Source organism: Equus asinus, chromosome 17 (genome assembly GCF_041296235.1).
Source record: "Equus asinus isolate D_3611 breed Donkey chromosome 17, EquAss-T2T_v2, whole genome shotgun sequence".
Taxonomy (NCBI): Eukaryota; Metazoa; Chordata; class Mammalia; order Perissodactyla; family Equidae; genus Equus; species Equus asinus.
In genome coordinates, this window is record NC_091806.1 from 11,439,011 (window position 1) to 11,457,256 (window position 18,246).

Sequence of the window (18,246 nt, forward strand, 5' to 3'; positions counted from 1 at the left end):
GCCTGGATCCTGTCTCTTGGGTGAGAGGAACACTTCCCAAACGAGAGCCTTCTGGTTACTTCAGCTCCCTCTCCTAAGTGGCGGATGGTACCTCTTGAGAACCAAAAAGCCTCTCTGGAAGGCCTGAGGAACAGCTCCTGCCGGAAGGGATGCAGCAGCTGGCCGGATGCTTTGAAGCCCCATGGCAGGACAGCAATGGATTACCTCATCTCCTCAGCAGACTTCAGTTGCACTCCCTGAGCTGCCAGCCCCATACGTGACAACATCCTGGCTTCCGCCCTGTAGCTGTCTGCCCTTGGCTAGATGTTTCTGGCTACTTATGGAAAAGAGGAACCTTGCTAGGATGGAGGACTGGCAGGATGTGCCCAGAAGAAGGGCAGGAGCCCTGGCTTCCGGAAGAGGCTGGAGATGTCCATTACTGTTGCAGAAATCAGATCCTGTCTCTTGATTATAAATAATTATTCCACAATTAGGCAGGAAGGGTTAGGAGAGCAGCTGTTGGGACGAGGATTCTAGGTGGTGAAAAGCAGACACTGGGTACTTTCACCATCCAAATCTGCTTCAGATAAGCAAAATAAGAATACGTGAACTAAAATTCAACGTCCATCCTCAAATATCTAGATAAGAAAACAGGCTTTCAAAATTCCCACGAAGTATTCTCCCGATCATCTAATGTCAAACATTTCCGAAGTCATATGGGACTCACGAATCAGAACTTGCCTCTCAGTTTTGATGTCAAGAGCAGAGAATGGCCCTGTTTCTAGCCTGTCCGAGGCTGGGTGGGACATGCTGTCAGCCATCATGGGTTCTGCTAGTTACCACCTAGAAATGATAAGGAGTATGCTTTTCTCAAAGTTCTTTTTCATTCATTCAGCTTCTCCTGAATGTTAGGTGCCTTATTAGGTACCTGGACTTCATAAAGATGAGACAGACATGGTCTCTGCTCTCTAGGAGCTCACGGTCCAGGAGAGAAGAATGACATGGAAACAAATAACTACCGTTTGGTGTGCTGAGTGTTAAGAGGAGCATGTGTACTGTACAGTGGTGGCAAAAGGAGCGAGTGATTAATTTGTTTAGAAAGGTTCCACAGAAGGGGAAGAGCTTGCGGGCAGCTGGGTTTGAGGGAGAGGAGGGCATTCCAGGTAAAGGCACACTGGCAAAAAAGACCCTTATTAAATCCAGGATGCTTGGAAAGTGGCTTGGTAGAGTTGGGTGGAGGGTCCCTGCAGGAGACAGGAGGGAGAAGAGGATGGAGATGACCACACCAGACCACCCACTTTCTATCCCTTCGTATATTAATGGGTTCTAGCTCTAGTTTGTTCTTTAAAACAAATGCTTTCGTTGCAGGCATTCAACAAGCATAGACTAAATGAGGCGCCTGGGGGGATATGCCCCTAAGGAGCTTACACTGAACCTAATTAGGTGGATTAAACATACAACCACAAGGCTAAGAAAACGCAAAACAACACATAAACAAGTGTATAAAACTATAAATGGCACAGCACAAAGTGCTAAGGGAATTCACAGGTTCTTAGCTGGAGAGAGAGCTTAAATACCATCTAATTAGAGAACTGTTCAAATGCTTGACTCCCCCTGACAAAACCCTGGCCAAATGAGCCCCATGGGATGTGGGAAGCTCAGTCAGAAACTAGTCTGGTTGAGTCCAGAAGGCCACCAACGCTATGATGCCCAGAAAGCTTTTATGGCAATACAAGAGAGGTCTACCTCAGACAAAAGAGGGTCCTAAACAGTACCTTTCTCTGCTGCTAAAATGGACAGAATGGTTAAGAGCACAGCAGCTGCCCAAACTCCTCAACTTCCATCATGATTAAAACCCACAGAAAAGAACATTTCATAGTATACCATCTATCACTTTCTATAAGTTGCTTCCTCAAAAAAAATTTTGTTTAAATAAGCATAAATATTTCAGTGGGTCCTTTATGTATCTCCAGACTAAAGGTCTCATGTTGAGGTAAGGAAGGATTGGTCTTTGGTCTTTATCCAAAGATACTTTCAGGCCTCTGGGGAGCCCAGCTCATGATCTAGGGTGTGAGAAAGCTCCTGTATTTAACAGTACAAAGCTTCCAAAAGTGAAGTCCGTTGGTCACGGATGGGCTGGACTGCAGTCTCCTTACTTATTACGAACACTGCATCTCTGATCCTGGCTGGGAGATCATGCCGTTGTCCTTCATTACCCTGCCAAGCCTGGGAGAGCTGCCACATAGTGGAGGCACAAGCAATGGAACTCACCCTCATGGAGGTCTCGCCACCATGGGCCTGTTGCAGCCTGAAGACCTGGGCCACCATGTGCTCTGTGGAGGGATGCAGCAGGATCCTTCGTGAGGCCAAGCCCACCATTACGTATCGGCCCATTGGGGAAAGGCTCACGGAAATGGCATTGGGACCTAAGGGCCAAAAGAACAGAGAGACATTTCCCAGAGTTCTTGCCATGACAAGGAGGTAATTTCCCTCTTAGTCTTTTCTTTCTCTCCAATCTTCATCTTCATTTGGTCATCCTAGGGTTACCTCACAGGACTGTAGTGAGGAATACAATAAGAAGACATATAAAGTACTGAGTACAGCGTTTGACGTACAAAAAGTAGTTAATAAATCCTAACCATTGTTATCATAGAATCATATTTAAGAAAACTGGTATCATACTGTAAATACTACTTGGAAATCTATTTTTTTCACTTTATACATTTTGAACATTTCTCTACCATTAAATATTCTTCTATAAGAGCATTTTAAAGGCCAAATGGTATTCTGTCCTATAAATGCACCACCACTTATTTAAGCGATGCTTCACAATTTGACATTTTCTCTATGATAAACAACACTGCTGTCAATGTCTTTGTATAGTTTTCTGATTACTTCCCTTACAAGTGAGATTGCTGAATCAAAGGGAACACACATTTTGGGGGCTTTTAATACACAATGTCAAGCTGCCTTGCAGTGTATGAGCGTGCCCACTTCCCCAAGCAGGACCAAAGCTCCTCCCTTATTCCTGCCCATCACAACAGGAGCATGCCAGTGATGCTACTGTGGTGGGGAGAACTCTTATTCTGAGATTCTTCTGCAAGGCTACTGGCCGGGACTCCTGCAAAGCAATCTTCCTCTGGCCTGTGCCCCAGTGAAGCAGGGGCAGTATGTGATCATTATTCCCACCTAAGTCACGCCTCACCTAGGAATGCCCACGCCATGGTACCAGCATCCCTCTGTCACTATGTTGGGCTTCCTATCCCTTACCAAATCGCTTGGTGTAGAGCATTTCACCCAGGTTATGGGGGGCCAGAGAGTACACTGCCAGGATGCCTTCATCGGGAAAGCCCCTTTGGCTGCTAGGGATGAAAGCTGCCAGAAGCTGGCCATCTGCAGAAATGTCACAGCTGGCATCATTGTAGATCTTGCAGTTCTGCACCAGCACATTCACGGAGGCTGCATCAGACAAAGAAAGAAAAGAGGTAAGAAAGGTTGGAGTTGATGGTGTGAAGACTTCTGGGTCAAGAAATCTGGGGGCTTTTCTAAGGGCCTGAACCCTCTTTAGAAAAGCTAAGGGCTGCCTTGTCAATCAAACTAAAATGTCATGGAACAAGCAACAGGAGAGACAGGAAAGATATGTCTCTTCTACCACTTTAACAGGAAACTACAGAGAGTCAACACAACCACAACCACCTGCTGAGTCTTAGTTCACACTTAGGAAATAGCATTTAAGAGAGTGGATAAGGAAAAAGTTATTAAAAATTGTTCCTGGAGAGCCACTCAACAGCAGTTATTGTCCAATGATCAAAACTAAGATGAACGAAAGCGCAAACCCGCGGATTCCGAGAGAAAGGTGATACAGGTAAAGCTTCCTCAGGGTGAGAGTCCCGCTCTACACATGCTATGTGGCCTCAGAGAAGGAAGTCATTTCACAAATTTGTGTCTTTCTTATTTAAGAGAACTAGAACATTCAGAGACTTCAATCTTCTGGAAAGCTGTTTGCTAATACTAATCCCTAACTCCACCAGAGAGGATAAAGAGAAAAAAAGCCCAGCCTGGCTGGATGGTGGAACTCTTTGCACTTCTCACTATGCTCTATGCCTGCTCCACACTGTAAGCCAATGTCCAAGGGCAGCCCCAGCCTGCACTTAGCAGTTACCGAGAATCAAGCACAGCATCAGCCATGCGGCACGCTCAGCACGAGAGAGGGGGTCGGGGGTGGAGGAATGTCTGTCGGTGGGGAGAATACGCTCCTCACAACAGAACTAATGAGATGTTAGCCAGCACCGGGACTGTGCCTGCACGCTATGTTTTAGTTTTCATTTGAATCTCTCTCTGAGGCCAACTGTGCAATTCCCTGCCAGGAAGAAGTGGCTTACCCCTGACGTGAGCCTGAAACCAGAGTGGCCACATCATGGGCACAAGCAGAACAGCATAACACATCCAAAAGGACAAAGCTCCCTTGGTCCTTGTCGCATATGCATATGCAAAAAGACTTTTTACTCCTCTTATCTCAAGGAGATTACCTGGATGTCCACTGTTACAAACATTATGGTTAAAAAAAAAAAAAAAAAAAAGCTGAGCTCAATGCCCTCTCTAGATTCTGGGTGATCTACTCCAGGGAGCCAAAAGGCTCGACCTGGGAGATCAAGGGCAAGTTCCCCCAGGAAACTACCTTAAGGAAAACAAAACAAGAACTGCTTTTCAGGGGTCTGGTGGCTTATGGGATCAGGGACTCAGGGTGATTTCTAAAACTCTTTATTCATCTCCTTTTCCCTGTGTGTTGCCAATGAAGGCACAGAGATGACAGAGGAGATCAAAAAAGACATCAGAACACACTGATGAGGCTATTGTGCCAACTCTTGGGGGCTGACACCTACAGCACATTACGCATAAAACCGAGGAGGGACCACAAGGACGGCTCTGTTTGCCAACTAATAAAATAATGACATCCAAATACTCACTGCTATCACCATTAGGGCTCCGTACTGCTCAACTTCCAACCCACCATCTGCTCTAGCCTGTATGGCTAGATTTATCTAGTTAGCACCGAGACCGTCTGCTCCTTACTCAGGGTCCCAAGCCTCTTGCCAAAAAGATGACAATCTCTTCCTCCTTCCCTGGATTGACACGATTCCAGTTGGGGATGGAGCACCAGAGGAAGTGGGGGAAGAAGCTTCAGGAGTGAGTCCATCTTGCTTCTCTAACCTTGAGGTTAGCACAACCCTCAGAAAGTTAAAAAGAAACTGACAATTTAGACCGTAACCATCAAAGGCAGGGAGATAAAGAAAGCAAAGAAATCATAAATATTAAGTAGGGCACAAAAGTAAATAGGGAAGGAGATGGGACTCTGTCGACTTTAAGACAGCTCTGCAGGTACCATTTTATCCACATTTCATGTCTCAAAAACGCATGCTGGGTACTTCATGAAAGCAGGCTTTTCTATCTTGCCGTTACATAGATCTAGCTCACGTGTGTTAACATGTAATTTGACCAAACATAGAGAAGCCTACAATAACCCTTAAAACTCACCACCAACATGAAAAATGCATTGAACTGCTCACTGTCAGATTAATTTCTAAGGGGGGGCGGAGGATGGGAAGGAGAGTACAAAGTAAGGTTTTCCTTCTGGAAAGCTTGGCTGTAAGCCCCTGAAAAACTGGGCATATAGACAAAAAGCATTTTGTTAGCCTCAAATCTAAGCCATTGTGTTTATGTTTGTACTACATTACGAGGATTCCAAGTCAATGGCCATCTCCCAAATTTTGTCCCCGCCCCTCAACTCCACCCAATTTCACAACTGCTCCCAGTGACTGCAGTGAGCTCAGAGGCAAAAAGGCAAATGACAACGAAAAGAGAATGCTGAAAACTAAGACAGTTTCTCTAGCAGCACGTTCAGTTTCAGGAATGGTGTGGCTGGCCATCAAGGGTTTCACTTCTCCCCTAGCGAAGGGGAGGGTGGGAGGCACGGAATGATGCAGCAGCTTCATTTCAGCAAGCACTGGGTGCTGTTTACACTTTCACTTTTATTTCAAAGCTCCAATTAGCAACTTACATTTGCTGCTTGTTGTCTATTAATTTCCCACATGGAAATGGAAATGTTCAGTTACAATGGTGAATGGTCACTGCTTCAATTCACTTGTGCAGCTTCTTCTCATAAGATGGAAATTTTGATGAGTTCATTTATGCGGGGAGTGATTTCTTGGATCTCTGTTACTTGTTTTCTCGGGCCATAGGAAAGTAAGGCACTAATGAAAAGGACAAGCCATCCTTTTTGGACTCAACGATAAGATAAGCAGGTAGAGAAAAAGGTGAACTGAAACACAGCCCAAGAGACTGGCAACCCACACACCACTAGAAATCTTTGTTCTGCTCTGGGCCTTGTCTTACCACAGTGGTTCTCAAGCATTAGCATGCATTAGAGTCACGTGGAAGGCTTATTAAAACACAGAACGCTCGGGTGAAGCCTAAGAATTTGCATTTCTAACAAGTTCCCACGTGTCTGTGATGCTGCTGGTCTGGGACCGCACTTGAAAACTGCTGCCTTACCAAACCGTCCTTGATCCCGGAGTTAGAGCCGCAGCAACCTGCCCCGCACTTAAGGCCAAAACACGCGTGCAGAAGGATGATGGGGCAGTTAGCTGGGCAGCTGAGATGGAAACGAAGGCTGGGAAAGAAAGGATTTTTCAAATCAAAACTGTTTAAGAGCTTCAGGGGGCAGCTCCAGGGGGAGAAAAAACGCTGCAGAAGACAGCAGGAAGCCATGTTCCAGACTCTGCAATGTAATCTCCTCCTAATTATAAATGATTTCCAAGTGAAAATGCCCTAGCAGGGAATGGGAGGGGCTAGAAATACTGATGCCTGGAGGAGCAGATGGCTCTGCCTTCCTATCAGCTCCATAAATTATAAACAAACACCTTGTACAAGGATCGATTTGTAGCCTGTTGCTGGCCGGCCAGATGAGGCCATGGGAGCAATTAGCAGTTATAGTGCTTTTGCAAATGCATTAGATACCGATTTGGAAAGCCAAAAGGGTTTAAATCAGTAGGAAAATTTCCTTTTGGCTATCCCTGAGCCCCTGTGACTGCAGAATAAGACCTCCTGTGCAGAGCTCCAGATGACACTCTAAGCATTCCCCAAAGGTACCAGTCACCACATCCCCTGTGGTGTGGTCTGCCTCACACGACTCAGCCCCCGGGTTTCTTAAGGGCCATTCTGGCAGGGCACACTAGTGACCAATACTTTATTCACCCAGTGAATCTAATGAGCTACTTTTTTCATGGAAGCGATTTCAAAATTATCCAGGTATATGAGGCCTTATTCACAAACTTCTAAACTCTTTACAGAGAGTAATTCATTAATCCTGCACCCCAACTAAGAGAAACAAGTTGCGAGAATCTTTAGCCTTACTCCAGAAAAGGGTTAAATGTAATTCAGATAAGTCAGATGACCAGCAACATAGCGGCTGCTGAACACATGCATAAAACCAGGACCAGTGGCTCCCAGGAGTGTGCTGTGCCAAAGCCAAAGTCACTCACCTGACTGGGAAATAGGTGACATTCAGAAATGAATCCTACAGCAAAATGGATTCCCAACTTATTCTGCTGATGGCTGGATCCATCAACCTGCGACTAGACTTTATTCAGACCAACCAGGAAACACTTAAGAGCTAATGACAGGAAGCTCAGGTGAAAGAGCCTGTCATTCTAGAGGGTAATGCCATGGAAAGGAACACCGGCTATCATCAGACATATGAGCCCTAAACTCCTAGAATGCAAGTTTTTCCCAAGGCAAAAACTCTAAGAAAAGTAGGGCAATTTTAAAAAGCAGAATTCTAACCACACATGATTTAAAGGCGAGCCAAACTAATTGAGTTAATCTGGCTGCACATGACGCTCTGTGTCAGCTCAGGTTTACAAGAACCATGATCAGAAGACGTAAGAAGGAACACACAAGGGGAATGATAGGAAGTTGTAGTCGGAATGAGTTGAGGCTTGTACAAAAAATGTTAAGGACAACCAAAAAGGCTATGCTAGCAGCAAATCCGATGCCTCTATTCTTCTGAATATTTTGGTTTTCTATCAAGGAAAATGATCTCTAACTGGGTAGAAACGACATGCTTAAGAAGGATCAGAAGCCCATTACAAAGGAGGCAACAGGTTCAAGGAGAGCAACATCTTGTTTACGTGAACATCACTCTCCAGAGATAAAAAACACATATCTCAGAGTACTACACCACGGGCAGGTGTGACTTTAGAGTTCTGGCCATACTCTCACAGAATCATGGAGCAATTTCCAAGAAAAGACATGACAAACACAGCTAACACTTAGTGACCATTTACTATGTGTAGTAAGCATCAGATACTGTTCAAAGTGCTTGGCGTGTATTAATCAATTAAATTTTCATAACAATCCTATGAAATCTGCACTATTATGATTGTCATTTTATAGACAAGGAAACTAAGGTGTAGAGAGATTAAGCGACCCAGATCACACTGCTGGAAGGTGGCTGAGCAGGGATTTGAAGCAGAAGGGTGCAGCTCAAGAGTTCATGTGCTTAACCACCACAGGACAGCTGACAGAAAGTTACCATAGAACTACCTCTCCCTATGATTACCAAAAAGAGAAGAAAAAAAATCAGACCCAGAACTTTAAACTATAAAAAGTACAGGTAATCCCAATACCATTTAAACTGTTCCAGACAACGAAAAAGAAGAAAAACTTCCAAATTATATTCACAACACAAGCGTAACATCATTATCAAAACCCACAGATTTTATAAAAAAGAAAAAGATCTTATTTACAAATATCAATGAAAAAAACTTCTATTAGCAAGCCACATGGAAGGAATTAAAATTAAAGAATATACCATGAACCAGGTGGGGTTTATTCAAGGAATGTAAGGATGGGTTCAATATGACAGAATCTATTAACATAATGATGATATTATTAGATCAAAGGAGAGAGAAAAACATGATTATCTTCATAGATGGTGAAAGGCATGACTAAATTCAATAGCTATTCTTGATAAAAACTCTCAATAAAATAGGGATAGATGACTTCCTTAAAATGACAAACTAGTTGTAGTTTAACCCAAAAGCCAGCAATATGCTTACTGGGAAAAAGCGAGAAGTTTTCCCACTAGGGTCATGAAAAATACGAGGATGCCTGCTATGGTTTAACACTGTGCTGATGGTAGCAGCCAGTGCATTTAGACAAGAAAAAGGACTCACAGCTGTAAAACTTAGAATGGAGGAGGTACGATGATCACTGTTTACAGATCATATAACTGGAAAGCCCAGGAGATTTAACTGAGTAACAACTGTAATTAGAAAACAAATTCAATAAGATAGTTAGAGTTAAAAAATAAGCTTATAACAATAAACTTAAGAAATGTATAGGATCTATATGAAGAAAACTTTAAAACATTTCTAAGAACACAAGAGAGACTTGGAGTAACTGAAAATCATACTACGTTCTCACATAAGAAGATAGCATAAAGATACGGAATCTCCCTAAGTTAATTTATAAACTTAATGCTATTGCAATAATTATACTAACAGGATTTTTTCAAGAGGGTGAAGGGAAGAAGCAAGGTAGTTTTAATAGTTCATATAGAAAAAAAAAATGCTTGAGCAGGCAGGAAAATTTGGATTAAAAAAACAACAAGAAGAGACTAGTCCCACGAGATTCTAAAACACAAAGCCTCAAAACTTAAACCCATGTGCTACTCTCACATGAATAATCAGACAGATCACTGGGACAGGGTAGTCTAGAAATACATCTATATACACAGGAAATTAATAATAGCATGAAAGCGACACCCCACATCAACGGGGACAAATGGATTATTCTACAAATTGGTTGGGACAAATGAGTAGCCATAAGGGGGAAAGCTGGATCACACTCCGCTTATTTAGGACTAGGTTAAATTTCTAGTGAAACAAAGATTTAAAGGTAAAAAAACTAAAATATAAAAGCACTAACTGATCTTCCTAATGATGACACAAAATCTAGGAACCATAAAAGGAAAGCTGGGTAATTCTGACTACTTAAAATAAGTTCTATGACAAAAATAACCTTCAGCAAAAGTTAAAAGACAAACGACAGTTAGGAAACTCCTATTATAAGTGAATTTCTGATTTATAAAGAACGCCTGTAGAACTGATGAGGAAAAGACCAGCAACATCATAGACAAATATGTAAAGCACGTGGACTGGTCAAGAAAAGCCAACACATGTGGCTAAGAGGCACACAACCAGTTTGCAATGTGAGAAATACAAATCTAAAATACCTACATACTGTTTTTTACCTATCAGATTTGCAAATATCCAAAAATATGATAACAGATTCTTCAACAAAGAATTTAGGGAAAGAGGCACTCTCACAAATCGCAGGCGAGAGTAAAAATTGGCATAACCCCTACAGAAGGTGACTTAGCAGAATCTCCCGAAATCACAAATGCACACACTCTTTCTCCCTTCAATTCCACATCTAGGAATTTGTCCTTTTTTTTTTTTTTTTTTGAGGAAGATTAGCCCTGAGCTAACTGCTGCCAATCCTCCTCTTTTTGCTGAGGAAGACTGGCCCTGAGCTAACATCCATGCCCATCCTCCTCTACTTTATATGTGGGACGCCAACCACAGCATGGCTTTTGCCAAGCCGTGCCATGTCCGCACCCAGGATCCGAAATGGTGAACCCCGGGCCGCCAAGAAGTGAAACATACGAACTTAACCGCTGCGCCACTGGGCCAGCCCCTGGGAATTTATCCTATAGAGATACTTGCACATGTGAAAAATGATGGACTGCAGCTCCATTTGTATAGCAGAACACTGAAAACAACTGAAGAGTCCCTCAGCAGATGACTGGTTAAAAAACTGGAACCTAGAGATGCCATTTGGACAACGGGATACTAGGTAGTCATTAAAAAGAACAAGTAAACTCCATACACTGAAATGGAAAGATCACCAAGATATACTGTAAAGAACGCAAAGTGCAGAAAGAAGAATATGTCTAACATGCTACCGTCTGGTGAAATGGAAGGTGGGAAACACACATTTGCATTTGCTTGTATCGACACACAACATCCTTGAGAAGATGTACAAGAAACTGCTAGCCATGGGGGCCTATGGGGATGAATGGTGGGAAGCTGGGAGCAGGACTGAGAAACTCTTCGCTGTTTACTTTTGTTTTGAGGAAGATTAGCCCTGAGCTAACTGCTGCCAATCCTCCTCTTTTTGCTGAGGAAGACTGGCCCTGAGCTAACATCCATACCCATCTTCCTCTACTTTATATGTGGGATGCCTACCACAGCATGGCGTGCCAAGCGGTGCTGTGTCTGCACCCAGGATCTGAACCGGTGAACCCCTGGCCGCCGAAGCGGAACGTGTGCACTTAACCACTGCACCACTGGGCTCGCCCCCCTTTTATATTTTTGAATGGTGAATGTATTTCAGGTTATAATAAAAGAAACAAAGTAAACAAAATTTTAAAACCCAAAATAAATGGAAATAAATTATGGCAAACAAGATCTGGGCCAGAAATCTAGAGACAAACAAGCAGACTTGGTATTCAATAAGGGAAAAGGTGGATTGCAGTTGATTCCCAGGAGAGTTAAAGAACAGATTATTGAACATGTGGTTTATTAGCACTTACAAAGAACAAAATGATTGCTACTGAGGTTTCACTAAGATTAGGACATGGAAAATTAATCTCATTTTCATGGTCTGATAAGGATACCAAGACTGGCATATTGGGCAATGCCACAGACAGAGAATATCTTGATTATTTTAAGGCATCTGAGAAACTTTTACAATAGCCTGTGGACAAGACAGGAAGATACGGGCTTCAGATGTGAACAAGGAAGCCCAAAAATCGACACAGAAGCGCCCACGGTAACATCCCACAAGGCTGGGTACAGTGTCCGGACTGATTCACCACTTCTGCTAGTAATCCAAAGGAAGACAGAGAAAGCAAGCTTCTCAAATTAGGAGATGATGGAAGATTGAGAGAAAAGGACTGAACCAAAGTTCAAAAAGATGTTGAGAGGCAGGAACTAGGAAGCGCAATTGACACTATTAAGATAAAATTTAACAGGAACACATACAAACCTGCTTTGGTTTTTAAAAGATTCAAACTGCATAAGTAAGTACCAGACAGTAGAGTCTTGGTTTATTAACAATTATCAAGGAATTTGAAGTGACTGCAAGCTCAAAAGTGGCTTCAGAAAAAGCTGCTGAAATCTTCAGATGAACTAATACTGTCCAAACCACCAGTGCACTATGTACTGGACAGCTCTCATCTGGGGTTTTCTACTCTGTTCTGGGCCCCCAAAGTCAAAAGGGAAGATGAGCAGAACTCCCAAGGATTTGGAAACCAGATCAGCTAAAGGAATCTCAGGAAGTCTGGCCTGCAAAAGAAAGATTTAAAGGGAAATGGCGGTTCATCTTTAAATAGCTGGAGAACTGTCACTTAGAAAAGGCATCATTGAACTCACTCTACGGAGATTCAGAGGTAGAACCAGACCAATGGGAGGAAGCAACAACAAGGGAAATGGTGTCTGGGGACAAGAACAAACATTTTAAAAGGAATTTCTCAGTGATGGATTAGACTATCTTGTCAGACAGTGAGACTTAGCATCTGAAGTTTTCAAGCGGAGGCTGAACCACTTCTCAGGAACATGTGAGAGTCCTTCATTAGATAGAAAGTAAAAGGAGATGTCTAAAATGTTGTGATTCCAACTGAACAAACGGGGCATGCGATCGCAGACTTCCCTAGAAGCTGGGCAAATGGACTGTCAGACAAACGTGTCTGTAAATCACACACCCACCCGCCACTCACTCATTCTCCTCAGATCTGGATTAATAAATGATCTGAACATTTTCTCTTTCCTCAGGGTCACAAGATCTAGCTGTCAGTCCTGCACTCCCTTCTTCTCTTCTCAGTTCCACCTGAAGCTTCAGGCTTAGGACAATGAACTACTAGTTGGTAAACTCCTCAGGGCAGGGACACCTTCACTTTTGCGTCCACCTGAGCATTGTTCCTAGCACTGCTCGCAGCTCAGGGTGGGTGCTCAATATACGTTCACTGAGCTGCTTAACTGGGAGTTGCAGACGCTGCGGAAATGGCACATGGCAATCAGCTGCTCAATGAGATGATAAAAAATCCAGTGCTACCTGGGTTTCGGAGTTCTGGTTCACCAGTAAGAGATAACCCTTTTACCAGGACCCTTAGTTCTATCTTGGCTTACCAGTACTGATTTCTGGGAGGTCAAACTTAGTGAAGTCCCACCACTGGAGCCGGTAGGTAGTATTAGCAATGTTACTGGCCACGGCAGACTGTCCATCACCAATCACCGCCCCTGCGGGGGAGAAGACAGAGAGCACATGATTGTATTTATCTACATGTTTCCACTGCAAACATAAAATAACACTGGGATTAGCAGGAGAGGGGGAAGAGGAAGAACCACAACTAAGGCTGAAGAAAGCAGACGAGTGCCATCTGTCAAGTCTCTATCTCAGAGAGAAAGCAGATATGTTTCTCAAGAACAATTTTACGTGGAGGAATAATCCCATTCACCAGCCCCTCCCATTATTACTTAACATTTAACTAGTGCCAACCATGTGGCAGGTACAGTATACATCCTGGCTGGTAGGCTCACAATCTAAAGAGACAGGAAGTTTCATAAAAATGTGTGTGTGTGGGGGGGTGAAAAATGGAAGGACACCATTAACAAAGAAAAGCCACACAGAAAAGCAGTTCATTCCATGGATGTCTTTGTAGGAAGCAGAGCTTTTTGGGAGAAAGCGTCTCCTCCTTTGTATATAACCTTCTTCCTAATAAAACATCTCAAAAGGAGGCTTCCTCCAGGGAAGAGGCAGCCAGCATACAGCTGATTGGATAGATGGAGACAGTAAAGAACAAATGAGGTAATATTTGTTAATTTCTTCTGGACCCCTGGCATGTATCACAGCAGAAATTTATGAGCCTAGCTTTTCAGCATTAGAATATTTTTATTAAGGCAATATTTTATAACCCCTTCACCCCACCCCGCCTCCTGAGAACTTCCTTGAATCCAGATTCATTTGTCATATCTCACAGTTTAAGATTCCCTGAGATACACACTTCTGTATGACATTTTTTCCTTGGTAACCAATTAAATAAAAAATGGATTTTTTTTAACAGGGTGACACTTTAATTTGCAGTTGTATTTCATTTACATGAACATGTCATTTCCTCCTCCTCCTTCCGAGGTGCATTTCATACACAACCACCCTTCTGATCAGACAGAGCCAAACCCTCTTGGGAGAATAGAACATTCTTATATGCTAGACAACCTAAATAGTATTTTCTGCTGCAAATCAACTCCTATTTTGAAAAATTGAACTTGTTAGCGCTTACTAGCCTTGGAACAATGGACAATTTTATATCTAGATTCTTCAGTATCATCATCTTTCTGTGATAATAAAATAAAGAGAAATACCACTCTAGATAAACTAATACCGCCAAAACAACGCATTCTTTAAAATCTTGCAGATTCAAAGACACAGACCCAAATAGTCATGATTTCCTTAAAGGCCTGAGAAAGACAGCATTTAGGGGTGCTGTCAATGAGCCCACTGACCTCAAACCCCTATTGAGGGCCCTGTAGCATATCACTCAAATGAGGTAAATATCTGCCCTTGCTTTTAAACCTTTATAGAAAATTCTGTAATAATTACATCTGACTTGGGAACTTTTGCTGAACTTCTGGGTCATGAGGAGCGTATGCTACCTATAGGACTTTCATAATAGGAATTTTCTTGATTTTTCTAGGCCTCCTTGATAATGAAAATCATTTTTTAATTCTAAGGTCTACCACTTCTCGAAAGACCTATTCAGTTCCACTCTGACCCAGGCTCGATTCCACTGAGCTTATGAATTCTTCCCCTGGATTGCTTATCTAGATGGCTTGCATCTGTTTTTGACCACTAGCCTCTCTCAAATTACTTTAGTTTCTTATCATTTCCTCCAACTTTTAATAGAAAAGCACACAACCCCAAATGGAAGAAGGAAAGAAGATTTTTTCAGCATATGATGAATAAAATGCTAGTTGTTAAAAGAGGGTAGAAAATAAATTGAAGAAACAAACCCCATATTCTAGGAGCTTAAAATCTAGGGGCAAGGATGAGAACTACAAACAGGAAAACAGTTAAGGAAAATACCAGATGCTTTAAGAGTGCTGTGGATCTGCAACTGGGAACACAAGTGATTAAGACTCCAACCCACAGCTCCAGAAGCATCCTGTAGTGTCCATGCCCTGAGAAATGGCTTCTGGAGAACAGCTGTGCAATGAAACAAACAGGTATGGGTGCACTGTGCGGAAGAGATTGGAGGTGTCCTCTGTCAACGGTGCCAGAGTGCTGAGGAGGAACGGAAGGTAGCAGCAGGGAGAGTCAATTTTCAGTGCCACGTAAACATAGATTAGGAAACGAAAGAAGCCAGCAACAGATTAGAGTATTGTCACCAGGTTCTCTTCTGCAAGAACTGTAGGGCAACTGAGCCTGTCTCTCGGAAACATCAGGAAGAGAAAGTATCACCCTATTAAAAAACCCCAACCATGTATTTAGTAGGCCTGTGGCCACTAACCTGAAGGTATAGGAAATGTGCCAGAATGAGCTAATGGACTGAGCTACAGAGTATTTACACAGGAGGCACTCAGCCTCAGAAATAAAATCCTGAGAGACTGCTGAGGGATTTCTGAAGCCTCCAGGTCTTCTCAGTACTAACAGAATGGAAAAAGCTGGACTCGGGGTTTCTCAAGCTCCACTATTGATATTTTGGGCCAGATAATTCTGTGTTTAGGAGGTAGGGTGGGTCTTGTGCATCGCAGAATGCTTATCAGCAGCATCCCTGGACTCCACCCACTAGATGCCAGTAGTACATCACCCCTCACCCAGTTGTGACAACCAAAAACGTCTTCAGACATTGCCAAATGGTCCCTGGAGATCAAAATTATCCCTGGGTAGGATACCCCAAGCTAGATAAATAGAGCCTACATTGTAACTCCAAGATAGGTGCTCCTAGAGAGCACCACTACTGGGACGCCCACTGCTGAAGGCACCCACACTGTTAGCGATACCGATTCTGGAAAGAAACTCATCAAAGGCACAGCATTAAACTCTGCTCCCTTCCAGCTTTCTATTTCCGCCATGGAAGACAGTCTGGCTTGAACCAGGACCTTATGGTTTGTTGTCTGTCTGTTTGTTTTTTGCATGGTTTCTGAGAATACAGGCTTCAGAATCAAGATGGACCCAATTTTGACACTTCTAGCTAATACCTACAATAGTGTGATTCTGTAAATTAATCTCTCTGAACCTCAGTTTCCTTATCTGTAAAAAGGGTATAATAATAATAATACCTACAACTTATAGGACTGTTGGGAGAACTTACTGAAACAACACATACAAAGTGGTGGTAAGCATTGTCTAATAAATGACCGCCACTAAAATTATTTTAATCGTTGATTCCAATCTCTGTATGCTTTTTTTCTACAGGTATAGCTCAGTAATCAACAGTTGATAGATACAGGTCCTTTTGTAAAAGACTGCCCCAAATAATGTGCCAGGGCCCAGAGAGAAGCACTTTATTTTAGATTAAGGTCAAATGTCTAGGCCCTAGATTCTTTAGTAAAACAGCCTCCGCCAAGACAGACCAAATTCTAGGCCACAAAACAAACTGTGACAAATTTAAAAGAACAGAAATCATACAAAGCATGCTGTCAGACCACAAGAGAATTAAACTAGAAATCAATAACAAAAAGATAACTGGAAAATCCCCAAATACTTGGAGATTAAGCAACATATTTCTAAATAACACATGGCTTGAAGAAGACATCTCAAGAGAAATTTAAAAATATTTTTAACTAAATGAAAATAGAACTTATTAAAATTTGTGGGATGCAGTAAAAGTAGTGCTAAGAGGGAAATTTACCACATTGAAAGCATATATTAGAAAAGAAGAAAGATCTAAAATCAATAATTGAAGCTTCCATCTCAGGAAACAAGAAGAGTAAATTAAATCCAGAGTAAGCAGAAGGAAAAAAACAAGAAAAATCATAGCACAAATCAATGAAACTGAAAACAGGAAATCAACAGAGAAAAAAAAAAAATCAAAGAAATCAAAAGCTGGCTCTTTGAAAAGATCAATAAAACTGGTAAACTTCTAGCCAGGCTAAATAAGAGAAAAAGAGAGATGACACCAATTATTATTTTTTTTTTTCTGCTTTTTCTCCCCAAATCCCCCCAGCACATATCTGTGTATTTTTTAGTTGTGGGTACTTCTAGTTACGGCATGTGGGATGCTGCCTCAGCATGGCCTAATGAGCAGTGCCATGTCCACTCCCAGGATCTGAACTGGCAAAAACCTGGGCTGCCGAAGCGGAGGGCGTGAAGTTAACTACTTGGCTACAGGGCCGGCTCTGACACCAATTATTAATATCAGAAATGAAAGAAGGGCCATCACTACTCATCCCATGGACACTAAAAGGATACTAAAAGACTACTATGAACAATGAAACACCCACAAATTTGATAAGCTAGACGAAATGGACCAATTCCTTGAAAGACACAGTCTACCAAAACTTACCCAAGAAGAAACAGATAATCTGAATAGGCCTCTATCTATTAAGTTGAATCAATCATTAATAATCTCTCAAAACAGAAAGTACCAGGTAGGTTCACTGGTAAAGTCTACCAAACACCTAAGGAAGAAATTACACCAAACCTCTACAATCTCTTCCAGAAAACAGAAGTGGGACTATTTCCTAACTCATTCTATGAGGCCAGCATTACCCCAATACCAAAACTAGACAAAGACATTGAAGAAAACTACATACTAATATCTCTTATGAACATAGAAGCAGAAATCCTCAACAAAACACTAGCAAATCAAATCTGATAATGTATTAAAAAAATTATATACTACAACCAAGTGGGATTTATCCCAGGTATGCAAAACTGGTTTGACATTTGAGAATAAATTAATATAACCCATCACACCAATAGGATAGAGAAGAAAAATCACATGATCTTATCAATAGATGCAGAAAATGCATTTAACAAACTCCAACACCCACTGATGATAAAAACTATCAGCAAATTAGGAAGAGAGGGAACTTCCTAAACTTGATAAAGAATGTCTACAAAAAACCTATAGCTAACATCATACTCAATGGTGAGAAACTATATGTTTTTCCCCTAAGACTGGGAACAAGCAAAGATGTC

At 42.2% G+C, this 18,246-nt stretch overlaps 1 protein-coding gene across 16 annotated transcripts in view; it reads right to left on the reverse strand.

The window, feature by feature from the left end:
* Positions 1–18,246, reverse strand: part of AMBRA1 (autophagy and beclin 1 regulator 1) — a 159,467-nt gene that overhangs the window by 27,745 nt on the left and 113,476 nt on the right. For 15 of the 16 annotated variants that reach the window (XM_070487602.1, XM_070487603.1, XM_014861278.3 and 12 more), the window contains 3 exons: positions 13,233–13,343; positions 3,250–3,438; positions 2,251–2,405 (listed from right to left, as the gene is read on the reverse strand). In XM_070487602.1, coding sequence (XP_070343703.1) covers positions 2,251–2,405; positions 3,250–3,438; positions 13,233–13,343 — 455 coding nt within the window. Of the gene's footprint in view, positions 1–700; positions 823–2,250; positions 2,406–3,249; positions 3,439–13,232; positions 13,344–18,246 lie in introns of those variants that run through there. The other variant, XM_014861291.3, reaches the window with a different exon arrangement.